Source organism: Podarcis raffonei, chromosome 15 (assembly GCF_027172205.1).
Source record: "Podarcis raffonei isolate rPodRaf1 chromosome 15, rPodRaf1.pri, whole genome shotgun sequence".
In the NCBI taxonomy this organism is placed as follows: domain Eukaryota; kingdom Metazoa; phylum Chordata; class Lepidosauria; order Squamata; family Lacertidae; genus Podarcis; species Podarcis raffonei.
In genome coordinates, this window is record NC_070616.1 from 42,480,853 (window position 1) to 42,507,628 (window position 26,776).

General features: G+C 44.9%; 1 protein-coding gene across 1 annotated transcript; it reads right to left on the minus strand.

The window, feature by feature from the left end:
* Nucleotides 1–1,336: 1,336 nt before the first annotated feature.
* On the minus strand, nucleotides 1,337–20,696 carry CHMP7 (charged multivesicular body protein 7). The gene is made up of 10 exons (XM_053366614.1): nucleotides 20,300–20,696; nucleotides 16,860–17,034; nucleotides 13,474–13,659; nucleotides 11,616–11,749; nucleotides 9,439–9,487; nucleotides 8,386–8,505; nucleotides 6,877–6,975; nucleotides 6,131–6,191; nucleotides 4,513–4,698; nucleotides 1,337–3,187 (listed from the first exon to the last, which is right to left on the minus strand). The coding sequence occupies exons 1-10, from the start codon at nucleotides 20,587–20,589 to the stop codon at nucleotides 3,123–3,125; spliced, it is 1,365 nt and encodes a 454-aa protein (XP_053222589.1). The 5' UTR covers nucleotides 20,590–20,696; the 3' UTR covers nucleotides 1,337–3,122.
* Between the last annotated feature and the right edge of the window lie 6,080 nt (nucleotides 20,697–26,776).

A 26,776-nucleotide genomic window follows, 5' to 3' on the forward strand; every position in this document is an offset into this window, starting at 1 on the left:
ACAAGGCAGAAACCTGGCTGAATCGGATTTCTAGTAGTTGGCAACAGGACTTCAGTATCCTCCCTCCTCCGAGTAGCAAAAAAGTAACTATTACACAAACACAGAGACTGCAGAATTGTGTGAATTTGCTTAATTGGGTCACATAATTCAACCCCCCACCTGAAAGTAGAATTTGGATTGCCAAGGTACAGGATTGTGGTTTGTTTTTAAGGACAGTGCACAAAAGGATAGCTTTGTGTGTTTACGCACTAGCCCAGCAGCAACAGGCAACCAGGGTTTCCATGCAGGTGAATGAGGGGGGTCTGCAGAGGTTTATTGCTTCAATGAGAATTCACTGGGCTTCCTTGGTTCCAAACTGGCATTGCAGGTCAACCTCGCAGCAAGCCTAATGAAATTGCTAAAAAGATTGGGTACCCATTATTTTCCATTTATCCAAACTAGGCTGGGATAGTGCTCCAGGGGAGGAGTAAAGCTGCCACAGAGTACTAAAAAGGCAGGCATAGAGGCAAATGAGATGTGACCTTTGACATATTTTTGACATTGCAAATCTCATTCTTATTTCACAGTGGCCAGTGCAGGGGGGGGGGGAGCTGGACTGAGACTGTGGTACGGGTGGGGGTTAACCCTTTGCTCTTGCCAATCGTCCCAATCAAAAACTACACCCCCACACCCACCCACACCCCTGCTCCAAGCTTACTATTTGCAATGGAAGGAATTTATGCTTTCCTTCCACTGCAAACAGCAGGTTGCAAGAGAGGAGACACAATTCCAATCAACAAGAGCAGGAGCAAAGGGTTAATAAAATCTCTCGCCCCCACTAGGACCCCACTTCAGTTCAGAGGTTCCCACTTCAGCTATCTGTGAAAGAGAAGCTATGTAATGCTGAACTATGGACCACACATCACATTTAGTTCAGCTCTAGAAACCAGGAATGCTGTCAGCTTTCTAACTCTTTTCAGCACACCTAAACCCAGACATTTCTGTGATTCACAGCAAGACTCAACATTTCTATAGCTGGCATTTCCACAATTTTGAGGCACCATTTTTTCCTTTAGTTTTGTAGAAAAAAAATCAAGCTACATCTGTAATGAGGATCACTGTCCAAAAGTAGCAAAGGAAAAAGCACACCTTATGAAATTAAAGTGTAAATAGCAACTCCAGCTAGAGGCAACAGAGAAGATCTCATTATGAGACAAGAAAAGGTTTAGATGCATCATGGAATCCAATATGCTGATTGTTCAAAGGGCTGCGTTCTCCAAGCCCTTATATCTAAATGGACAGTCTGCTTCAAATAAACAAAACCATGAAGGGAAAATAATATGCAAAGTGAAGCACGTTAAACAACAATAGAGAGGAACTGAAGACTTTCCTCCCCTTTATTACATCATTGGTTCTTTTAAAGATTGATTACCTTTCCTCCCTCTCTTAACCGTTTTTCTAACAAATGATTATGGCGTTAAAATTATTCAATGCAACTCCCATTTGCCATCTGCCTTCAGAAAAAGTGTCTTGCAGGGAATCAGCAAAGTATTGATTCTAGCACAGCACACTGAGGAGACAAGGCCAGCTGCTTCTCCCACCTCCAATTTAGGCAGATCTCTTCCTTGAAAAAAACATTTTGCTTCACTTTTCCTGAATCACAGCTCACTCAGCAGCAAACACCATCCAGACCATTGTGCTTTTGAGAGTACACTCAGTCTTGGAATAGGCTGCAAGTTTACCAACAGCCACTACTGACCCACAGTTTCTCATTATATAAATGGTTCCCACCACCTGTGTGCTTCATGCAGTGCACTGACACACAAGCAAAGTGCCACTTTTTCCTTTTGCAGTTAATGTGGCTAGAAAACAACTTCCATCCAGAAAAAGCGCAGGCCTGTCTCACAGCACTGCATCCAATGCTAGTCCTACATACAGAGAGTAAACCCAGTGAAGTTAAAGGACATGACTAACTCTGGTTAATTCACTTCAATGGCTCTACTCAGAATATAATTTACTTTGTAAAAGGTGTTCTGCAGAGGGCAAGAACTGCATTTCCCCCCAGATGAATAAAAGTCATCTCAATAGGCTAACTGGCACTTGCCCACTAGCTTTTCCATCCTGCATTCCATCAACATTTTTTGTGTTAAAAGGAAACAGCAACTCTCCCCAAGAAATACATCAGATGCAGAGATATCAATCCAAAGCTCTGCCATTTTTAAAGGTCTTCCAACATAAATGATTGAATAGCCTCCCAGAAGATATGAAGCCATCATCTGTAAATTTCTGGCTAAAAAGCTCACCCTAAATCTCTCAGAAGTATTAAAGGGAGCATTCCACCAAAGCAGAAGATAAATGTTACTTGCTCTTCCTACAGATAAACTGAAAAGTACTTTCTTAAACATCAAAAGATTATAATCGTCAAGCAGCAACAAAAAGCCCTAAACCCCTATATTTTAGAATCCTTTGCAGGTCCCATTTAAGGCTACACTACTATTGTTGAAAAAGGGTTACGTGGCATTTTGTGCTTGCAGATACTACCCCCTTGTGGAAACAGCAACAAAAAGTCTCCTACAATAAAACTGTCACACATCTATGTTGTCCACATCGTGCAAACACAGATAAGGAAGAACAGAAAGACCATCAACATGTGTGTGTGTGTGCCTGTTGCCCAGCGAGAGCTACCAGAGTCAGTATCTTTCTCATGTGCAGCAAGTGTTTTGCACAGACACACAGAACAGCTGGATGCCAGGAATGCTGTGATCCTATTGCATTTCTGATTCTCCCCAAAGCTGGCACAACTAGGTTCAGTTTCACGTAGTGGAAAGAGGGCCTTCAGAGTGTCGTGTGACAAGTTAAAATCTCAGCAGGAGTGTCAACTTGCCAGGGAAGGGCAACCATGACTGGCAACACAGGTGAACATGTCAACCGGAGACACTGTAGTTTGGCACTGAAAAGACAACAGCAACAGCAGTTGGGATCTGTTTGAAAGATGATGGATTGTCATGGCAGGTACATCCTGTCTCTTACAAAAGTGCCATCTAGCAAGGAGGGGACATAAGCCCACATTCCACAAGTTACTTTTGTAGTTACGATCACCAAAATTTAAGACATCATCATAGCACGAAGGTGGTATTGAGTCATTAGAGATGCAGTTCCAGAGCTCCTTTGGGCTCAGAGGCCTTTGAGTCAGTCTTTAGTGCCAATCCTGTAAATGATGCAAAAAGGAAGACGGTCAAACACACTTGCAACTGCGGTAGAAGCAAATTTAAGTATGCATAACAACATGCCTACACTCAATTAAAATTTACATTGTTAAGCTTGTGGGGAAGAGGCCTGTCTTTTTTATTATTTTGTAAAGCACCATTTCCACTGACAATTACATAAATAACAAAGTATGTGCATATCCCCTGCTAAACAGCTCTTGCTCCTTAGTTGGATATAAGAGATTTTCAAAGCTAGAAAGCAGGAAGGTCTGCCCCTATGGATCTATGGCAATAGGCCACGTCTACTGCACACCCAAGTCTTTGGGTAGGCCTCCCACCTGTGGCCAGGGAATGCCTGGCCTACCAGCCTTCATGCACCTTTGCAACCAAGCTCAGATTTAAATCCTAAAAAGGGCAACAGAGAAGCAGCCATTTTTATTCTCAGAGGGTAAATGAGATGACTGTGTAGCACAAGGAGCTATAGGAGTTGGAGGGACACTGCCAGGGCAGCTAGAGAGAGGCGTGGAACTGAACAAGATTCAGGTCCTTTTAATTATCCTCTAGAAAAAGAATTCTGTACTGGCATGCAATCAACTTAGCTAAGAAGCCCAGAGTAACACACTTGGGAAGAAAGAGAGCATAACCCTGCAGGGAACCTGCTAATGGGATCTCTACATGTTTTGGCCTCATTTGCATGTCACAATACAGTGGTACCTCGGGTTAAGTACTTAATTCGTTCCGGAGGTCTGTTCTTAACCTGAAACTGTTCTTAACCTGAAGCATCACTTTAGCTAATGGGGCCTCCCGCTGCTGCCGCGCCGCCGGAGCACGATTTCTGTTCTCATCCTGAAGCAAAGTTCTTAACCCGAAGCATTATTTCTGGGTTAGCGGAGTCTGTAACCTGAAGCGTATGTAACCTGAAGTGTATGTAACCTGAGGTACCACTGTAGTTTACCACAAACATGCTGACTGTGCCACCTTTGCTTTTCCCCACTAGGCTGAAGGGAAAGCAAACGACAATCCCTGGTTGTGCATCATGTCCAAACCAGGGACTGTGGTTTGTTTTGCTCAAACAAATCACTTTCAGTAAGCCAAGAATAAATCATGGCTACAGATTGTGGTTTGTTAGCAAAACCAACCACAACCTCCAGTTTGGACATAATGCAAAGCAAGAAATTGTGGCGTCTTTCTTCCATGCATTAATGCATGGAATTAATGCATTAATTAAGAAGCCAAGTAGCACATTCATGGTAGTCAATTAGCTATAGTAAACTGGGTCTTTAAGAGGCAACATTAGACTCTGGAAAACAACATAACAGAAACATACCTCCAACTGAATGAGTGAGCTTTTCCAACTCTGCTTCAAGCTCAGCATCTGAGATGCTAGGAAGCACTACGGACGTAGGAAACAGTGGCTTCTGTGGAACGGAAGGCAGGTCCAGAAGATCTTTTGAGGAGTCCAGGAGAAGAGTGTCCAGCTCCTTTTCCAGTTCCTCGGCATCAGCTTCTGATACTGGAGAACAAATACATTCCAGTGTGAAATACAGCTTGGGCTGCTGGTGAATTTACTCAGAATGAAGTCCCACAGAGCTCAACAGTGCCTCTTCCCTACTAACTGCACATAGGATTAGAAGACATGCTCAACAAGAGAGATTAGCTCCAGGACACATAGCTGTAAGATGTACTATAACCTTCTTAAGATCTGTAAGAAGGGCAAGAGCTTGAAGAAGGTTCTCTTATTCTGCTCAGCCCTACTGAGAATGTGCTCTTGTTGTTTTTCCTAACAAAAAAATTGTCAAATAGTGGCAACATATTACAGTTGGAAATGGGACCCACCTCACTCATGCCTTTTACAGACCACAAGGGGCACTATGTCAGCCTGTCCCAACTAGGTCTCCTCAAGCAAGTATGTGGTGGGTGGCAAGTTGGGTAAGGGATGCTTCCCCACCTCCAAGCCTCTGCTACTGTGGCGGCTCAGCTCCTTTCTCGAAGTTTTCTTTCTGCTCACAAAACTGATCCTCGCCACCACTATGCACTGGACCCTTGGAATTTTCGTTCACTTTTTTCTCCCATTCAAGCCCAGGTCTGCTGCACCAGCACAAGCTACAAGTGGGTCACCTCAACTCACGGTCAGGCAGCACCAGGCTGGGTGCGAGCACCTTGTTGGGGGAGGCGAGCAGCAAGACTCGGGGTGGTGGCGGCACCCCAGCCTGAGGAGGCATGGATGCATGTCCTGCTGCTGCTCCATGGCTCTGCTTGGCAACAGCAGCAGTGCTACATGAAGACGCTTTGATGGTCAAGTGGCAGCCAGCACCTCTGTCCTGCCTGCTGCCAGCTTCCTGAGCCTTGGCAGAGACACTCCCACTCGCTTCAGCCCACTCCAGGGGGGATAGTGCTGCCCAGCCCACTCAAGGACAGCCCTGGTGGCCCGGCACTCCGCTGCCACGTGCCGCTCTTTGGAACCAAATCCACCGTCACCACCACCTTTTCTCCAAGTGTGGGGCTCTCCTCGGGTGTACGAAAAGGAAGGAGCCACAGCGCTTGTGCAGAGTGCATGCCGACAAGGGAAGGGTTTGCACCACTGGAGTGCTTCTCCAATCTGAAGGGTTACTCTGTGCTCACCATAACCTGTGATGTCAGCAGTTGGTGCTAGATGCCCCATATCCCTCAAGTGCAGAGTAGGGACAGACTCTCGCATGGTGGGGCTCCCCAAACTGCGATGTAGGATTGCTTATTCTCACAGGTTAGGGGGCGCAATACTTGCCTTGCCTAGGGCACTGGCAACCCATGCTAGGCCACTGTCCTCCAGATATTTTGGACTACAATTCCCATCATGCTGACCAGCACCACCATTTGAGGAAGATTCTGTTCAAATGTCTGAATATGAGGTTGTAAGGTATAAAACCTAACAACAAGGGTTTGGTGGCTTAAGAGTTTGGACTCACCTAAGCCATTGATTCCAACTCCTGCTAAGGTTTGCGCTACTTCATCCTGGGTGTCACAAAGCTGAAAAAAAGCAGCAGATACTGCCATTTATTAAACTTTTAATCCACCTTCCAAGGAGCTCAGTTGGCACACATCAAATCCTTCATTTTAATCCCACAATGATCCTGCAAGGCAGGCTAAGCTAGACCATAGTGATTTGTCCACAGCGATTCAGCAAGCTTCATGGGTGAGCAAGTATTTGGATCTCCCTAGCTGACTACCACACTCTAGTTCAGGGCTAGGGAACATTTTTCAAGCCTGAGGGATGCATCCCCTCATGGGCAACCTTCCAATGACTACAGTCTAGTCACAAACAGTTCAGAGGGTTCTACACTTACATCTCTCCATTATTGCAGTACAAGGACAGATTCCAAAATAACTGCAGGACAATGTGCAGCAGAGCCAGTGAGGGGTGTAGATCGAGGAGAGTCTGAAGGGCCAGACAGAGGACTGGAGGGAGATCATTGGCCCCTGCTCTAACCACTACACCACCCTGGCATCTGAAATAAAGCCTGCTAAGAGGGGTTAAGCAAAGGCAGATATGGAAAAAAAAACACTTAACAGAAAGCTAAGAAGCAACCTGCAGCATGAATGTGATTCTCATTTAACCAACACTTGCATAGAGATTATTTGTTGTTGGCTATGCAAACAACATTCTATGCTATTCTTCCTGCCGGAGATTATTTGTTTTTCCTCTTTATCGTACCTCTTGAATCTGATCCACCAGGTTCTCTGCCTTTTCCACGGTGACATCTTTCATGGATAACTTCAGAGCTCCAACTCCAGCCTGGTAAGCATTAAATACCTTATTGGGAGGAAAGAGAACAGCCTGTTATTTTACAAGTATTTTCAGTAATCTGTTGCAGTTCTTCACCTTTTTAAATAGCCTATTTATTTATTTATTTGTAAGTAAGTAAGTCTGTGGTTAGGGAGTGTCTTGTTTTAATTTCATGTTAGCTGCTCAGGGAGCCTTTTGGGCTGAAGAACAGGATATAAATGCTCTAAATAAATAATAAATAATACTGATTCTGGCAGGCATTCCACCTCAATATTGCCTATATGATTTTAAAAATGGCTTCAGTTGGATTTACTTTGTCAGGAGGCCGCTTGAGGCCTGAGGGAAAAGTAGATGAGGGAGTTAAGGTTGTAATCTCAACTGAAATATTTTGCAAGCCATATGCTTGGGACAGTGAACTTTTGCAGAGGAGCCATTTTCAGGACCTCTTACTTGCTTTCTTCAACGTTTTTCTGAAAGACTCAGGAGTTTCAGTGCACCCAGTTCTTTCTTCTTCAGGATTCTCCACCAAGCTTGCTCCCTATCCTGTCTTCCACAGGTACTTTCACTACAAATTGTGGTCTCCACATCTGCTCCTTTTTCCTATCTTCACATGTGTCCGTATTTCAGAAGCCACTCACTGGTCCTCCCTGCCATAGGCCTGATTAGGCCTAGACTGAGGCTTAGTATGCAAAGTGAGCCCAGTGAGAGAGCAGGTTAGCATGCCTTCCAAGCTGTGCTTTATAAACACAATTCCTTTTCCTTTTACGCTTTGCATGCTTCTGCTTGGTTAGAATTAATCAGCTAATTCTCCCAGATCAAGAAAATGTTTATCATTACTGAGCAATTCCTCACTGATGATATGTATGTACATCAATACATAGCGTACCCTATAAAGTAAATACTATGTGAGTTTAAGTTACTGGGTAAATCTGCCAAGAAGTACTACTGCCAATGTCTAAAGTTTATAATTTATAAAGCTTCTAGAATGAAACACATGTCTACTGAGGCATCTTGCTAACAGCAGTGACACACAACAACAGGCAAATGGGGATCAACCGGCCATAGATGTGCCAAAGCCAATGCATGCTCTGTGTCAGGAAGAGAAGCAGAGAGATAGAAAGGAAGAAATATTTGAGTACAGGAAAGACCATGTGATGCCTTCTAGATGCTGCTAGAGTACAGTTCCCATCAGGCCTGACTATCTGTCATGCTGACTTGGACTGTAATACCTCGACAGTAGTACCACATTGGCTACCTCCATTATAGCTGCAAGAGGTAAGAAGTGTGTGAACAAGCCCCAGACTGACAAATCAGTCAACACTGCAGTGGAAAGAATGTGTATTTCCAACATAAAGCAGATCTTCAAGCAGAAATCTTAGACAGAAGAATTAAACAGAGCAAAGCGGAGTCAATGGCGACACATCAGTAAAGGAATACCATCTGATCTGTCTGAGAGGCGTAGATCCGGTCCAGGATGCCTTGTACTACGTCCAGCTTGGAGTGAAGTTCTGCAATACGTCTTTCTGTTCTTCGTTTTGATTTCAAAGACCTAAGTGCCTAAGAACATAAAGGCACAGTTTTGATGAGCCATCAAGAGCAGCCTGAAATAACTCCCTATTTAAAACAGTCATCTCAGTGCAGGAGGACATGCACAGCGGTTGTCTTCCCCTCAAAGCTTATCCAGCTAAGTGAATGAATGTCCTTGAAACTGCATTCGTCTGCTTGCTGCTGGGAGAGAGGGAGAAGTAATTGCCCCTGTTGCTGTGTTTTTTTAAGGTAAATGTGCATTTCAGTGCTGGAGAGTGAAATGCACAGCATTTAGCAAGTTACAGAGAAAAGTCCTGAAACTGTCAGCTTCTGCTATAGATGCAGGGAAAAGTACCTTCTTGGTACAATTTACTTTGTGTGTATGTTTCTTCTGAAGTGCCTAAGTGGTACAAGTAAGGCAGCATTGTTTCTCAAAGCAAAAAAAAGGAAGAGGGTTTTGTTTATTTCAACACTATCATTGAATGGTAACAATTATTCTTGTCACCAAAAATATTCAACAGGTAAAGTAATAGTTCTATTAGCTAAAGAAAGAAGAGACTGTGCTCTGAACACCCAAGAAAGCACAACAATTTTATAAACGAAGCAGTACCTTGACAGAAGACACATTAGACCTCATACTACAAAATGAGCTAATGTATGCCCATGAAAAGGTTCTTGTGCTGCAGTAAGATGCCCTTTGACCTCAACAAGAGGCTTGACAAGTGCTAAACCAGGGGTCAGCAAAGTTTTTAAGCAGGGGGCCAGTGTGTAAAGCACGCTGATTCCCAGACTGTCCGCAGGCCAGATTTAGAAGGCAATTGGGTTGGATCTGGCCCCCAGGCCTTAGTTTGCCTACCCATGTGCTAAACTCACAAAAACACATGACCTTTGAAGCAGGTTGGCTTTGGACGTACACATCCCACACAACAGTTGGTTGCCTAGTTAAGAAAACACAGGACTTACCAGCTGCTTTTTCCCAGCTCTACATGCACTCCGGGCCTCCTCTTTATATCTACAAAAGCAAAGTGTAAGCAGCTCAGTTTCTTATTTATTACATATTAGGTGGTCATTCTTAGACTGATGGGAGATTGTAGCCCCACACATGTGGTACATCTCAGTATCATTTGTAGATCTGTTCCGCTCATATTTTTTGTACCCTTTTATAAAGCTTTATAAAAACAAGGTCATGATTTACCAAATGCCTTAACTGTAGTTCAGCAGTGAAGATGCCCCTTGCCTGAACATGCACAAGTTCCTGGATGCAGAGACTGCCAAAAGGGGAGATGAATAGAACCCAATATGGCAAAGGCAACGCTAAATGCCTCATCTATTGTTGGTGTCATGCAGCGGCTGCTGGGTGAACAGCTGACAAAAATAAGAGTTGAGATGCATTGAACATTCAAAGAGATTGGATCAGAGATGCATCAGACTAAAGAACACACAGGACCTGTGGAAAAAGAGATGGATCCTCTTCTGATGGAATATGAGAAGGTAAAGGCAAAATGGATAACAGCAGATGATGAATTGAAAGATGTTGTTGTGATGCCGGAAGAAATGAATGGATTTATGAATATGGACATTAAGAGAGAACCAAAGATGGCAAAGATGGAACTGAGAGAGAAAGGGCCATGTACACAAATTGAAGTGAATAAAGCTCTTGACAATTGGTTTCGATGAAAAATGAAAAAAGTAGAAGGATTTTCCCTTTTTCCTTTAAGTTAAGAATAAGCATGGTCAACAGGAAATGGGACTGAAATATATGGAACTGAGTACAGTCACACCTCGGGTTGAATGTGCTTCGGGATCAGCGCGTTCGAGTTGCACTCTGCGGCAACCCAGAAGTAACGGAGCGCGTTACTTCCGGGTTTTGCCGCTTGCGCATGTGCAGACGCTCAAAATGACGTCATGCGCATGCGCAGAAGTGGCAAAACGTGACCCGCGCACGCGCAGACACAGGTTACGTTTGCTTCTAGATGTGAATGGGGCTCCGGAACGGATCCCGTTCGCATCTAGAGGTACGACTGCACAAAGTAATGAAGACACAACAAGCAAATAAATATGGACTATTACGCTTTTTAGATTTCTCAGAACCATCGGGGAGAAATTCATCATATTGGATTGGAGCACTATTTAAGACACTTACCGTATTTTTTGCCCTATAGGACGCACTGGCCCATAGGACGCACCCAGTTTTTTTGGGGGGGAAATAAAGTAAAAAAAAATTATTTCCCCCCCAGGCGCGGGGCTGGGGAAGCCCGAGCTTCCCCCGACCCTAGCCCCCAGAACAGGCAACCCTCCGCAAGCCGTGGGAGCCCAGCGCCGGGCTCCTACCGCTTGCGGAGAGCTGCGCAAAGCTCGAAGCCTGGGCACGCTGAGCCGGCATTCGCCCCATAGGACGCACACACATTTCCCCTTCATTTTTGGAGGGGGAAAAGTGCGTCCTATAGGGCGAAAAATACGGTAATTATAATAATTGAAGAGCTACTTTTTGACTTTTGAGTAGGAAAAGGTGAATTTGAGATGAACAGGATGGAAGATTGAGAAAACAACACCTAGAAGATTGAGAAACAGCTGTATAATACAGTTAGATTGTTATCCTGGAGTGCATACTTTGAATATCTGTCATATACACAATTGCCCTTCTTTTTCTTTTCTTTTTTATGATCTCCAATTCTTGTTTTTCTTTGGTTAATTCTATCTACATTTATGCTTTGCTTTTTGACATTCCCTATTTTGGATTAATGAAGAAACACACAGGAAGGTGGTGGGCGGAAGATGGGGGGCCCTGTGTGAAGAGCAGGGTAGAGAGGCTGGAGAAAGAAGGGGAAGCACGCAGGTGAGAGCTGGGATGGTTCACTCTTCTGTGTGTGGATAAAGGGTTAAGATATAATTCTGATACAGGGTTTTGTATTCACTTTCTCTTTTTTTCCTTCTCTTTCTTCTTCTTTATATTCTTATTCTTCTTTTTTTCTTATCTCTTTTCTCTAGATTAGTTTGGCTTTTATTGTATTTTATGTGGAAAACTTTTAATAAAAATTGATTAAAAGATGCCCCTTGCCTGAAGGACCACAACTCAGCAATGCATGAGTTGTGACATAACTGACAGCTTTAAGGATGTAAAGGACACACACCCATATTACCTCTCTGCTTCTTGTGCCAGGGACTCCACTTTCTGAGACAGCAGCTGTTCACTTTGCATGAGCTGATAAACCCCAATGTCAACATCATTCACTGGAGATACTTTGGTATGAAGACCTCGAGCAAATTTCATTATCTGAAAGAGAATTCCATTATGACATAAGATCTCATCCCATCATCTTAAGGTCCAATTGTCTCTTATTTCCCTGGGAGACGTCCCTATTTTTGTATTTTAGAGATACTTTATTAGAGTTGCTGGACTTCTTCAGGTTTCAACATCTTTTCCCCTGGTTGACAGAAATTAAAATTTGAGCTGTGAGGTGGATGCATCTCATCTCTAATGCAAATATGTAAAAGCACAGGCATGACCATTAAGGCATGATGTAGTGCTCAAGCTGTCATTCCACACACACCCTATTTGAATATGTTGCTATCAAATTGTAGGACATGGGTCAGCAAACTTTTTCAGCAGGAGGCCGGTCCACTGTCCCTCAGACCTTGTGGGGGCTGGACTATATTTTGAAAGGAAAAAAAATTAACAAATTCCTATGCCCCACAAATAACCTGAGATGCATTTTAAATAAAAGGACACATTCTACTCATGTAAAAACATGCTGATTCCCAGACCGTCCACGGGCGATTGGGCCGGATCCAGCCCCCAGGCCTTAGTTTGCCTACCCATGTGTTTTTTCTAGCCTATATTTAACCAAAAGAACATACATCCTCTTGGTATCTAAAGAGGGAAGTCTACTGAAGAGTAAGTGATGAATACAGCCATCAGAGAAGACATTTCAGCAACATAGATTTGGGGAGTCAATGATTTTTGCACCAACGCTGTTATAAGCATGTCTCTATCTTCATTTGTGAAACACTGAATATCTTGCATTAACCAAGTTCTGTAAAATTATGAACCACATTTTAAAGTCTATACAGCAGACCCCACCATCCCTCCTCAATCAGCTATCTTTCAGGGCAATACAAGATATTGCCTGAAGTACAATTAGAAGAAAATAGAAGACCTCCACAGCATTTCTGCAATCCAGAGCTCACCAAGCCTTTTCAACTATTATGTTCACTCCATATGTCACAGCCAAAAAAGTTCAAATTCCCACAACCTCAGGATTATTTGGAGGTGGGATGACAGTCTATTACAGTGGTGCCTCGCAAGACGAAAAGAATCCCTTCTGCCAGTCTCTTCGTCTAGCGGTTTTTTCGTCTTGCGAAGCAAGCCCATTGGCGGATTAGCGGATTAGCGCTATTAGCGGCTTTGCAAAAGAGGGGGAAAAGTAAAAAAAAAAACCGCAGGAACTCGCAAGACATTTTCGTCTTGCAAAGCAAGCCCATAGGAGATTCGTTTTGCGAAGCACCTCCAAAACGGAAAACTCTTTCGTCTAGCGAGTTTTCCGTCTTGCGAGGCATTCGTCTTGCGGGGCACCACTGTATAGATGAGGATATGACCACCCCTTCTCCTGCCCAGAAGCCCATGTTTCCCTTTTTAATTATGAAATGACAAATTCAGCTTAATGCTGCCTTATCTCACTTAAATGCTGCAGATATCTTCATTGCCACTTTGGGTTTTCATTTTAGAGGGGGAAACCTTTTGCTGAATGAGTGAGCACAAGGCAAATGGAAGACTGGCTTTATTTGGCCCAACTTACTTCCATTTAGAGACGGCACAACTCCCAGAAATGCAACTCACATTTTAACTCTTTATTAGGGTTGCCATATATCCTCTTTTTCCAGGACATGTCTTCTTTTTCATGGGTGTGTAAAATGAGTTTCATCCTAGCGATCCATAGTTAAAAGTAGAAGTCGGCAAATTTGTCCTCTTTCTTGCTCTTCAAAATATGAAAACCCTACCTTATTGCCATTCTGCTCCAACACCGTGACCCTTTTTTCCTTCTGCAGCTGCAGCAGCACCAGACAGAATGTCCTTTCGTCTGAACAAATGCTAGTGCACAGGGAACGCAGCTCTGACAGGCCAACCACAGGGTGTGAAGAAAGTGTGGAATTCTGGTAGAGATGATACACTTCTTCTGCCTTTTCCTAAAGAAAATAACCATTTGCACTGAACTCCTTATTCCTTGCCTCTGTTGTGGGTACCATGCACAAACTAAACCAGAATTGCTTAATATCCTAACCTGACTCAGAAATGGCAAGGCATTGCTACAGATGACATTCAAACCTCATTCACAATACAGTACAGAGCACACCACAGTTTAGATAAGTGGTTTTTACTGTTCAGCTACAGACTAGATTTGTGTATCATTAGATAATCAGTAGCCCACCTCTTTCTGGTCTCTAGCTTGCAGCAAATAAACAGTCAGTATAAGTCAGCACACATGTCTAATTAAGGTATGCAGTTAAAGAACAACTATGGGAAGACCAGAAGCAAGGCCACTCTGCTAAGCGGCCAGCTCACTTTGGCTCCCTGTTTCCATTCAAACTGGCAATTATAAGAGCCTTTTGATTATAAAAAGAGTGGCTGGGTTCACCTGTTTTACATCTTCGTCCCTTTCCCCTACTGTATCATGTCTTTTAGGTTGAAAGCCTGAGAACAGGGACTATCTTGTTTACTACTGATCTCAAAAAACAACAACCTGGGGGAGTTTTTTCAGTAGCAGAACAATATAAAAATGCTTTTTAAAAATAGTATTAATCTTCACTCTGCTACTCCCTAAGGTTACCTTCATCTTTAAGGTTTCTGGGTGTGAAGAGCAAAGGAGAAACTTTTAAATATTAAAGCAGAGATACAGTGGTGCCTCGCAAGATGAACGCCTCGCAAAACGAAAAACTCGCAAGACGAAAGAGTTTTCCGTTTTGGAGGTGCTTTGCAAAACGAATTTCCCTGTGGGCTTGCTTCGCAAGAAGAAAACCCATAGGGAAATCTCCGCCGGCCTTCAGAAAAGGTCCTGGACCTCTTCTGAAGGCCTGCGGGGGGGCAAAAGTCTTTGCTCCCCCCCGCCTGCCTTCCCGGGATAGCGGAGAAGCGCAGCGCGTTTCGCTGCCGCCCGCCAGCATTTTAAAAGCCCCCGGGACAGCGGAGATTTCTCCGCTGCCCCGGGGCGATCTGAAACTGCTGGCGGGCGGCAGCGAACGCTGCGCTGCCGCCCGCCAGCATTTTAAAAGCCCCCGGGACAGTGGAGACTTCTCCGCTGTCCCCGGGCGATCTGAAAACGCTGGCGGGCGGCGGCGAACGCTGCGCTGCCGCCCGCCAGCATTTTAAAAGCCCCCGGGACAGCGGAGACTTCTCCGCTGTCCCGGGGCGATCTGAAAATGCTGGCTTGCAGCGACGAACGCTGCGCTGCCGCCCGCCAGCAATTTAAAAGCCCCCGGGCGATCTGAAAATGCTGGCAGGCGGCGGCGAACGCTGCGCTGCCGCCCGCCAGCATTTTAAAAGCTCCCGGGACAGCGGAGACTTCTCCGCTGTCCCAGGGCGATCTGAAAATGCTGGCGGGCAGCGGCGGATGCTGCGCTGCCGCCCGCCAGCATTTTAAAAGCCCCCGGGACAGCAGAGACTTCTCTGCTGTCCCGGGGCGATCTGAAACTGCTGGCGGGCGGCAGCGAACGCTGCGCTGCCGCCCGCCAGCATTTTAAAAGCCCCCGGGACAGCGGAGACTTCTCCGCTGTCCTGGGGGCTTTTAAAATTCTGGCAGTCGGGAGGAAAGCCCTCCTGTCCCCGGAGCTTGCGGGGTGGGAGGTGGGGAGAAGGGCTTTTCTTCCCACCGCCAGCCTTCAGAACAGCCTTCTGAAGGCTGGCGGTGGGAAGAAAAGCCCTTGTCCCCCCCCCAGCCTTCAGAAGAGGTCGGGGGACAGACTGTCCCCGGACCTGGTCTGAAGGCGGTTTCCATAGGAACGCATTGATTGATTTTCAATGCATTCCTATGGGAAACCGTGCTTCGCAAGACAAAAAACTCGCAAGAAGAAAAAACTTGCGGAACGAATTAATTTCGTCTTGCGAGGCACCACTGTACAATAACACTTGAGGGTCGCAGGGTGAGAAGGAGAACTGCTAATCTGGTGCAGATTTCTCTGCTTCCTCAAATATATAATGGAACATGTTTATGGAAGTGAGCTGGCCTACAGCTCTTCCTTCCCTTTCTGAAGGATTCCTACTGATTCCTAGTCAGAATATGATCACAAATTGCAATGCAATAATTCTATTCAATAATTCTATTCTATTCTTAACCTACATGGGTGAGAAAATAGGCTTCTTTCAAAAATTAGTTACTTGAATATTTAAGCAAGATGATACTGAATGGGAAAGATATATGCTGTTCTTAGTGCAGCGCAGTGCAGAGTTAAAGCCGTAGTGATTGGCTGGGTTACTGTAAATTACACTTGACTGAAGACATCCTGGAATTATGGAAAGCGCCACTCCAAACTATATTTACATGGTTCAAGTTGCACCACAGGGAGCAGATATCTGAACTTAAAACTAAACAAGAAATACATTAAGGTATAAAGATGGAAATCCCTTGCAAGTATGGTAGAGCTCTGAAAAAGCGTGAGGAGAATTTGCAGTACACATTCATTAACTATCCTTGTTCCTGGTAATCCACAACAGCTCTATGAACTGTTGGGTATGTCTGCATGAGAGATCCTCTGAGTGATTTCCTGAACATACAGTGGTACCTTGGTTGTTGAACATAATTCATTCCAGAAGACCGTTCAACCTTCGAAACGTTTGACAACTGAAGCGCAAAGGGCAGTCTGCAAACTCAATGGAGAAAAAAGGAAAAAACACAGCAGAAGCTGTTCAACTTCTAAGGTGCGTTCAGAAACGGAAGCAATTACTTCCGGGTTTTCGGTGTTCAGGTTCTGAAACATTTGGCTTTCAAGATGCTCGAAAACCAAGGTAACACTGTATATCAAAACAACTACAGTGGTACCTTGGGTTACATACGCTTCAGGTTACAGACTCCGCTAACCCAGAAATATTACCTCGGTTTAAGAACTTTGCTTCAGGATGAGAACAGAAATTGTGCTCCGGCAGCACGGCAGCAGCGGGAGGCCCCATTAGCTAAAGTGGTGCTTCAGGTTAAGAACAGTTTCAGGTTAAGAACAGACCTCCGGAACGAATTAAGTACTTAACCCGAGGTACCACTGTACAGGTCTCTTCAGCTACAGGTCTCTTCAAGTGTTTCCCAAACACTCAACAATATTTTTTATCATTGCATAACAGAAACCATCAGCTCTCCCCAACATCCTCATGATATGTGATCGCCAAGCATCAGAAAGCCTACCTGAAGTAACTCCACATAGATCAGAATTTCCTCCTCCTCTGGCACTTTGCTGTCACCTAATACACTAGACAGGGTCCACTTCAGTGGCTTCAGAATAAAGACCCCGACGCCCCAGGAGATCCAGCTGCTGTCTACGCTGGTCATGAAGTCAGATTCCCTCTGCAACTTGCCACGTCTGAAGGAAGAGCAATATATAAACGCTGTAAGTTTCAGCAAAGCCAAAGGGAATACTTATCTAAATTGACAAAAATCAGCCTTCTGTGAATGCCATGCTACTGCTGTCTTGTACTGAAGAAGTATGGGTATGATAAATGCAGAGGATACTGTAAAGCAGTAGTCTTCAAGATGGGCAACAGCAGCAGTATCACTATGCAAATATATCGTAATAATAATAAGGAATGGGTCTCCAAGTACATGTTTGGATTAAAGGTGGGCTCCAGGTCTTTAAAAAGTGAGACTACCACTGTAAAAGGTTGGTACGGGGTGAGTCCTTTAAAAGAGGCCCCGTGGATACAGAGTACACATGTTCCATGGGGCCTCTTTTAAAAGACTCACCCCATACTATAGGGACTTCGGAGTTAAGTATAGGTCTGTAGTACATATGCCATTGGAAAAGTGCTAAATATACTGAAACTGTGTTGCTGTGGGGGCTGGAAAAACTAATATCAGGTATTTAACAGTTGGAACAATGGAACTTGTTTACATTTTATTAGAATAATGAAATGGAGGAACAGAAACCCTTTCTTATCAATGGGAGACATAGAAAACACAGTGAAACTTTAACTTTTAACAGACTATGCATTTTATTCTTTCACATCGAAGAAGGTTGAGATATTACACCTATCAACCTATAGTCAATTATTATTTATTGAGTAAATTATTTAAAACAATTTATGTATACAAATAATGTATGCAATATTAACATGAGTATCTTACTTTACTTCCTGATATTTGTAATTTACCTTTGAATTATCAAAATGTAAGAACAAGTGGGAACAAATGCAGGAAGCAATAGGGGACAAAATATCAGTGTCACAAGAGAATACTGGGCATGCCCACATTGCACCCGCAAAGAAAGATGATGAGGAAAGTGAGTGCATGGGGATTTAAGTTTAGTCCTGTAAAATAAGGTTGAACTTTAAAATAACAGCAGAACTTTTTTTGACAGAGCAGGTTAGTATACTAAAAGCAATCTCAATGCAGAGTTTGTTTCATCACGTTATTATTGGAAATGGCTGAAAAGAAGTAATGCGGAACAGAATATTTTCCAGCGCTTTATTTTCCCCACAGAAAATTTTCCATTTCATAAGTTCATTAGAAACAATTAATAGATGCCAACTCCAAACGTTAGGCAAACACGGGAGTCCAAGTTTTCAGCTTGTAAAATAAACATGCTAAGACAGATCACTCTCCAGGACAGGGTGGGGAACTGGATCTGGCTGGCATGTTGGAATGTTATCTCCCCTTCCCCACCCCCACAGACAACTCTGACAGCGGAGGTGCAATGCTTTGAAGCCCTGACAAACAGCTGATTGTCAGGGCTTCGTAAAATTACAGAATTGTAGAATTGGAAGGGACCCCAAGGGTCATCTAGTCCAACCCCCTGCAATGCAGGAAGCACAGCTAAAGCATCCATGGCAGATGGCCATCCAAGCTCTGCTTGAAAACCTCCAAGGAAGGAGATTCCACAACCTCCTTAGGGAGTCCATTCCACTGTCAAACAGCTCATACTGTCAGAAGTTCTTCCTGATATTTAGTCGGAATCTCCTTTCTTGTCTTGAAGCCATTGGTTTGAGCCCGATATTTGAAGATGGCTATCTTACCTCCTCTCAGACACCTTTTTCCAAGCTAAACATACCCAGCTCCTTCAACCGTTCCTCATAAGACCTTCAAAGCACAGCACAAAGCTCCCTGCAAGCATGTTCAACCAGCCTCCCAACACACTACTCACAGAATTTCGCTAGCGCCACTGGGCTGGTGTGCGTGGCTTAGCCAGAATAGCCTAGTGGGCCAAATGGGGAGCCCTGGTGAGCCCATGAGCCAGAGGCTCCCTACTGACTATCTAAAACCTGAGAAAAAATTGTGGTAGCCCCGCAATATATGGAAGGTATCACACAGGTGACTTCTGGTGCCAGATGTAAACAAAGCTCAGAACAGTTTGGGACCAGGATATTATAGCTCCCTAAATATGCCGAGTTTTGTTATGTTTGTTAATTACTTTGTTTTCTTAAAAATATATATATTATAAAATGTTTTGCAATGGCTGGCCCTAAAAGAATGGGTAAGTAAGTAAGTAAATGTTGTGCCACCTTAAAGCCTTATAGTTGCCCTTAAAATAGTTGGAGGGTGTTACTGGGGACCCTGTAGGGGGGGCAGAGCTGAGTTATCCACAACCTCTCCTTTCACTTGTTTAGCCAACATGTTATGTGCATTCCCTACCTGGGGAAATTTTTATGCAAAGGTCACTCAAATACATACAAGATAAGCACATCAGCCTCCGGAAGAGTACCAGTGGCAGGAAAACAAGAATGTTAAAGACCAGTAATAATAAGAAGAAGATAATGATGTTAAAGACCAGTAAAATTCTTATATGGCCAGAAATCTTTGCTAATTTTATTCACAACAGCAGAGTTAATTTTATTTATTAACCACATTCTTTAGGCAAAGGACTCCCTAAGTACCTTACAGAAGAACAAAAAAGCAAGAGAGAAGTGAATATCAGTATCATTTGACACAGATCTAGTTACAGGTAGGTAGCCGTGTTGGTCTGCTGTAGTCAAAACAAAACAAAGAAGTGTGCATGCACAAGAAAGCTCATACCAGTAACAAGCTTAGTTGGTCTCCAAGGTGCTACTGGAAGGAATTTTTTTTATTTTATTTGACACAAAGTTGAGCTGAACGGAGTTGCTAGCTGTCAACATAAATATTTTGGTTGACATCAATATGCAGTCATGCCTTGATGGATGTTTAAATAGAACTGAACTAATAGGTTACTAGATCACATATTATGGTCCTTTTGCCAGCAGGTGAAGCTTTTCTTGTTCCAACAAGCTTTTGGAAACTGACTGCTTTTAATGAAACAGCTGGTGCTGTGCTGTTTTTATTGTACTCATCTGTATATTTTAAGAGCTTAGATAGATACATAGAGAGCTATAGCTATTGATATTTTTAATCATGTTATTTAATGATTGTGGGATTTCCCCCATGTTCTTTAGCTGTTGTTTTTATCTGCCAACCGCCTTGAGTCAGGGTGTAAACAAACAACAACAACAAGTGTTCCCTTGCCCCCTCCTTTCTTCGTCCTCGCCCAGCAGGGCAAGAGCTTCCCTCTGCACGCGCTCAGAGGCACAGCTGCAGACTGGAAGGAGGCTAAGCGGGGGGGGGGAGAGGAGAGAGAGAGAGAGAGAGGAGCCCCCCCCGCCGCCGCCGCCGGGCGGTACCTGAGCAGCTCTCGCAGGACGGTGCCCAGGCCCAGAGGGACGCTGCCCCGCCGCTCGAAGGCCTGCTGCAGCTCCCGCAGGCAGGTCCGGACGCCTCCGCGGCGCCGCCCCCACTTCAGCACCAGCTCGCTCCAGAAGAGCATCTTGCTGTCCCACTCGGTGGCGTTGACCTCCCGGCTCTGCTTGAAGGCCGAGAACAGGAAAGCCATGCGCTCTTCGTCCGTCTCCCACTCCGGGGGCAGCTCGCCCTCCGCGGCCGGCGCAACCGGCGCCTCCTCCGGCGAAGACATCGAGGCGAGCCCCCGGCTTCGGGCGCGGCCTACCTCCTCTCGCTTGGCCAAACGTTTCCTTGTCGGTGGGACGGCGCATGCGCCTTTCCACCCCGTCCGGCATGCGCACTGGGGGGCGAGGCGCTTGGCGGGAATCCAAAGGCGGAGAAAAGAAAAGGCTAGAGGCGCCACTGGGGGCGGGCAGCGGGAGCCTCCGGGTTCCCGGGCGAGTCCCCCCCCCCCGGGCAGGGTGGGGCGAGGCGTAGCAGGAAATGATAAAACCCATCATGGGAGCGGGGAATTCTCCCTCTAAGAGTGCGCGCTGGAAGAAAGCGATCACGGGCCTTTTTCCGGGAAGGGGGGGAGGAAGCGGGAGATGCTTTAAAGGGGCGAAAACTGCCCTCTCAGCGGCACTGCCCGTCATCCCTTCGGGCTGCAGATACGAAAACTTCAAGGCAAAGACAGATCCGGGCGCAACTTGCACGTGCGAACTGTCTCTGCGCGGATTTCCACGTGGCGCAGCGCCAAGGGGCTGCGACTGCGCGGCTCACAACAACCACCCAGCAGGGTAGTCCCCCTGGAGGCAGAGGGGAGTGGAGATCCTTGGCCAATAATAATAATTTTTTAAAAACTCATACAACGTTTGCAGGTTACGACAGAAAGCCCAATCTACTGCAGAAGCCTTGTTTTCTGCAGCCGTCCAAGCTAAAGACGCGGCTCTTTAGCTGCAGATGATGCCATAAATTTGGATGCCGCCCTTCATCCGAAGATACACAACCCCCCCCGACACATTTCTAGGACCCGCCTTGTTTTTTGTGATTGCGAATTGTTTTGCACTGTTTTAAATAACGTGTTTTAATGTTGGTAGCTGCCCTGTGTTGAGACCTTAGGGTGAAGCGCGGGTAGTAAATGATTAACTGAATCAGCGCGCCCCGGGTTTGATCCTGCACCCACCCGCCTGGGAGTAAAGTCCCTTTGGATCTACAGGGTCATGTATTTCTGAGCAATCATAAAAAAGTAAGACTTTTTAAAAATTAGCCGGGATAATAATTCCTGCCTTTACTGCTACATGTTGTGTATGTGTGGGTGTGTGAGCAACACACTCGCGCATCTATGCTAAAGGCGGATTCCTCCAGAGTTTTCTCACTTCCGCCCTGGGAATCGCCCAAAATAGCTCTCGAAAGTGAAGCAGGCAGGCGGGCGGCGCCTGCGCCAGAATAACGCTTGACAAGCGCACCGTCAGAGAAAAAAGCTGCAGCTGGAGGTTTCAGAAGTGCGCGCTTCCCTCCCGCCCCGTGTTTAATGGGAGCATCTCAACCTTAGGCTTTCAAGAGGACTAGCGGCATGAGCTTTTGCAGAGCCGTGAAGTGTGCCCTACTTTTGTAAATTCGTTCGTTCTACACACACACACACACACACACACAAATAAATGGAGAAAAATACTTCTGAAACAGTCTAACCTAAGAAGTATTGTGCATTGCTATACAAAACGTGAAAGTGTACAAATGGTGATTCACAATTGCACTACATATTTAGTGGTGACAAAACTGTAGCTTTGCCATGCTAATTTTAACAGAACATTAGGAGGGGAAACTATTGTCTCTTGAATTCTAAACCAACAGAAACAAAAAAGTTCCCAAATGTTTTAGGAAAATGAGTTTCAGTAACTACAAACCCTGAAATTTTGGATCCCCTCCGAAACCAGTGCCACAGTTTCGTAGGATGTATCAATTACTCATTACTAAATGCAGGGTCCCCATTACAACTCCTGGCAAAACAACTACAAAACTTTGGCACTTGTTTGGACGGGACCCAAAATTTCGGATTTCCTAGTTAATGAAGCTAAAAATACAGGCTCTCTCACAGGCCCAGAGAGAGCTGGAACACTGCCTGTTTTTGAGGCCCGCATAACAAACCCCACTGACACCAGATGAAAACAGATGGGCCTACGGGGAGGGCAGGTGCCCCCTTTAAAGCAAATAAATAAATAAATAATAATAACTAACCAATTGCATCACTGATAACTCGGTTCTGCAGCCCCGCCTAAAATAAACCCTGCCTACAGCCATACTTGGGCCTCATTTGCCTCTTGCTTGCTGAGAGCCAGTTGCACGGTTTCCGCTAGGAGAGTTGTGAGGAGCACAGCCAGCCTGCATCTGAGAGAGAAGTTTTGTCTAGCAGCCGGACTCTGGGATATAAAATTGCTGGTATTCATTGCCTGTAGAGGTTTGAGCGTATAAACCAGAGCTTTCCAAACTGCGTGTCATGACACGTTAGTGCACGGGTGTCAAACACAAGGCCCGCGGGCCGAATCCGGCCCGCCAGACCTCGTCATGTGGCCCGTGTAGCCGCCGCCGGCCGCCAGCCTTCACCTTTTATTCTCACTTTTTTTTTTGACACAAGAAATCCGCCTCTTCAGTGCATGCGCGGCAGCCTACAAGCCAGAGAACGTCTGCCCTCTAGCAGCGCCGGCCGTTCTACACAGGAAACCTCCACTTTACATGCATTCAGGAAACCTCCACTTGTTTTTATATTGAGCGCATGCCATCCTGTGATGTGACAGATCCAACGGCTTCCTGAACAACCGGCCCTTTGAGGGCGACCAAACTGCTGATGCGGCCCCCCGATGAATTTGAGTTTGACACCCCTGCGTTAGTGTGTCGGCTGCAATGTGTAGGTGTGTTGCATGAACGCTCCTTGCCAGGGCTGGAAAGGGGTTAGTTTAACCTCTGGTTTGCTAGTAAAACTGAATTACTGTGCTGTGTTGCAAAATGATGCATGTCTAAAAAGTGTGTCACTAACATGAAAAGTTTGGAAAGCTCTGATACAGGCCTTTGGGAAGCTGGAAATTCCAGTCAAGAGAATGACTCAGCTCAGCAACGTCATGGCTGTGTATGGTAGGCTGTACTGAGTGAAGAGCTGAATGGGCATGATAAATAATAAACCTCTGGCTTTAAAAAACGAACAAACTGTTTCTCTACTGCCCAGGCCAGTATAGGCACCCTGCCACTGAGCTAATATACATAATTCAAACAGATCACACTAATGACTTAAATTCCTTGCAGAAAGGGAAGCAAAGAAATGAATGGAACAGAAAGAAACATCAGTTGTGTTATAGAGCTACAATATAAGGCTCCCTTGCAGGATTGTTGGTGATAATGTGTTGTAGTGGTGAGAGTGCTCCAGATTCAATTTACCGTATTTTTCAGTCTATAAGATGCACCCGACCATAAGATGCAGCTAGTTTTGGGAGGAGGAAGACAAGGAAAAAAAATATAGAAGCCAAAACAGCAAGAAGGATCGCTGCGCAACGATCCCTCTTGCTGTTCTGGCTTCAGCAACAGCTGCGCAGCCTGCATTTGCTCCATAAGACGCACAAACATTTCCCCTTACTTTTTAGGAGGGAAAAAGTGTGTCTTATAGAGTGAAAAATACGGTACATCTCTGCAGTGAAGCTCATGGGTGACCTTGGACCAGTCACCACATCCAGACATAGTGTGTTTTTATTGTGATGAAAACAAGCCCAGTTTCCCCCTGGGCCGATGTGTTCTCCCCACACTTGCACTCTCCTCCTGCTGCATGGCCACAAGGATAAGATGGCGAGTTTTCACTTCTGATTTGATTAAACAGAGTTCAGTGCTGGATCTGAACCATACACTCTTCTTAATTGTAAACAGTGGTTTGTTGAAAACCACCCAGCTTCATAAACAATGGTTTTAAGTTTTCTTAATAATAAATATTAATAATTTTATTATTTGTACCCCATCCATCTGTCTGGGTTGCCCCAGCCATTCTGGACAACTTCCAACACATATTAAAACATTAAACATAAAAAAACCTTCCCTGCCTTCAGATGTTTTCTAAAGGTTGAATACTGTAGTTACTTATCTGTTTGACATCTGATGGGAAGGCAGGCACCACTACTGAGAAGGCTAGTTTTAAACAAGCTACAGTGGTACCTCGGGTTACATACGCTTCAGGTTACATATGCTTCAGGTTACAGACTCGGCTAACCCAGAAATAGTTCTTCAGGTTGAGAACAGAAATTGTGCTCCGGCGGCGCGGCGGCAGCAGGAGGCACCATTAGCTAAAGTGGTGCTTCAGGTTAAGAACAGTTTCAGGTTAAGTACAGACCTCCGGAACGAATTAAGTACTTAACGTGAGGTACCACTGTATTTGTTGTTTGTTGTTTAGTCGTTTAGTCATGACTGACTCTTCATGATCCCATGGACCAGAGCACACCAGGTACTCCTGTCTTCCACTGCCTCCCGCAGTTTGGTCAAAGTCATGCTGGTACCTTCGAGAACACTGTCCAACCATCTCGTTCTCTGTCGTCCCCTTCTCCTTGTGCCCTCCATCTTTCCCAACATCAGGGTCTTTTCCAGGGAGTCTTCTCTTCTCTTCTCATGAGGTGGCCAAAGTATTGGAGCCTCAGCTTCACGATCTGTCCTTCCAGTGAGCACTCAGGGCTGAGTTCCTTCAGAATGGATAGATTTGATCTTCTTGCAGTCCATGGGACTCTCAAGAGTTTCCTCCAGGACCATAATTCAAAAGCATCAATTCTTCGGCAATCAGCCTTCTTTATGGTCCAGCTCTCACTTCCATACATCTCTACTGGGAAAACCATAGCTTTAACAATACAGACCTTTGTCGGCAAGGTGACAAGCTATAGTAATCATTAAACAGCACCACAAGCTATTCTGTAAGCTCTTCCTTATGGCTGCACTGAAGGAGGAAGAGGAGTGTATGAGCCTGGAGAGAAGCTAGACGCATTCCCATCATAACAAGCAATGGTTTGTCATCATCAGTATGCCTACTGAAGACTTTGAAATGCCAACAGGCATTTTAAATGAATTCCAATTTTATGGTTTAAAATGGTTTTTATTTTACTTTATTGGTTACTTGTACAGTATTTAGAGACTACTCTAATTAAGTGGTATATAATTTGGCCAGATAAATTAATAACTACATAAATGTGCTATCTGAACACAGCCACTATTTCTCAGTGTAACCTACCTCACAGAATTGTGAAACTAAACAGTGGAGGGCGGGGGAATCACTCTCTGCTTTGAGTTCCATGGAGGAAAGATGGGATATAATATAATAAAGAAGCCTGAGTTTCACATACAAATAAAAAGTTTTTTGCTTGCCTACGGTCTAAAACACAAGAAATGGTTTGCTTTTGGCTGTATTTAAACATATTTCTGGGCCAGCTTTCCTTTAAGAAAACAACCATAGATGTTTTATAAAGCTCTTGGTGATCCTTGGTTATTGATTCAAGCACCAAACAGATGTTGGTAACACAATTATATGCAGCTTCCTGGCAATGCTCTTAAAATGCATGCCTGCTGCAGGGTTTTTGAGCCACTATTGCGATCTTCCTCAACCTGATGCCCTCCAGATGTTTTGGGTATAATTCACACCTGCTCCAGCCAACACGTGGAAGGCACCAGCTTGGGAAAGGTTGTACCATGGTAGGCCAGCCAACATAGTTCCCTCCAGATGTTTTGAGACTGAGACTCACAGCATCCCTGACCATGGGCCATGCTAGCTGGGACTGATAGGAGCTGTAGAGAAGAACATCTGGAGGCCATCAGGTGGAGAAAGGCTGCTGCAATCCACAACATCTGGGGGTACCAGGTTGGCTACCCCTGCACCAGAGTTCAGTTTCATTTTTGGTTAGAGCAGCTAGCAGATTTGTGTCATTTTTTTGGTACCTGTTTATCTACAAATGTACATGTTGAGCAGGGTGGAGCGAGCTGGCATCCAGTCAGATAGTGCTAGCCTTCAAAGCAGCATCAGTTCCCCCCAAATCAAACCACATACCTGTGGAACCACCGCCAACCTAATCCCAGCCCTGCCCATCTGCAAAAATGTCTATCAATGTAAAGCTGGCTGCGTTACAATTCCGAGCTGGAGTTTTGCCCAGCACAACACCTCAAGGAACGTGTGGTCTGTTGCGGCTATTCATTTACTGGTATATAGAAATGTATGAGTCACCTTAAGGTACGAGTCATGCTTAAAGTATGAAACTCAAAACATATAGGGGCAAACAAAAGATAGGCTTTTTTAAAAAAAACTACTCAGATATAGTTAGTTAAAACCATAAAGAAATAAATGGCAGCAACAAATACCCTTTAGAAAATTGCATATGCTAATTTATCTGTATACAGTGGTACCCCAGGTTAAGTACTTAACCTGAGGTACC

What these genes read in the sequence shown, in the direction of transcription:
- CHMP7 (XM_053366614.1), bottom strand. Translation starts at nt 20,589, where the DNA reads ATGTCTTCGCCGGAGGAGGCGCCGGTTGCGCCGGCCGCGGAGGGCGAG. An exon ending in GTCCTGCGAGAGCTGCTCAG is followed by an intron (nt 17,035 to 20,299) that starts GTACCGCCCGGC and finishes CTCTTCCTTCAG; the next exon opens with ACGTGGCAAGTTGCAGAGGG. An exon ending in AGTTGGAATCAATGGCTTAG is followed by an intron (nt 4,699 to 6,130) that starts GTGAGTCCAAAC and finishes TTTGTTCTCCAG; the next exon opens with TATCAGAAGCTGATGCCGAG.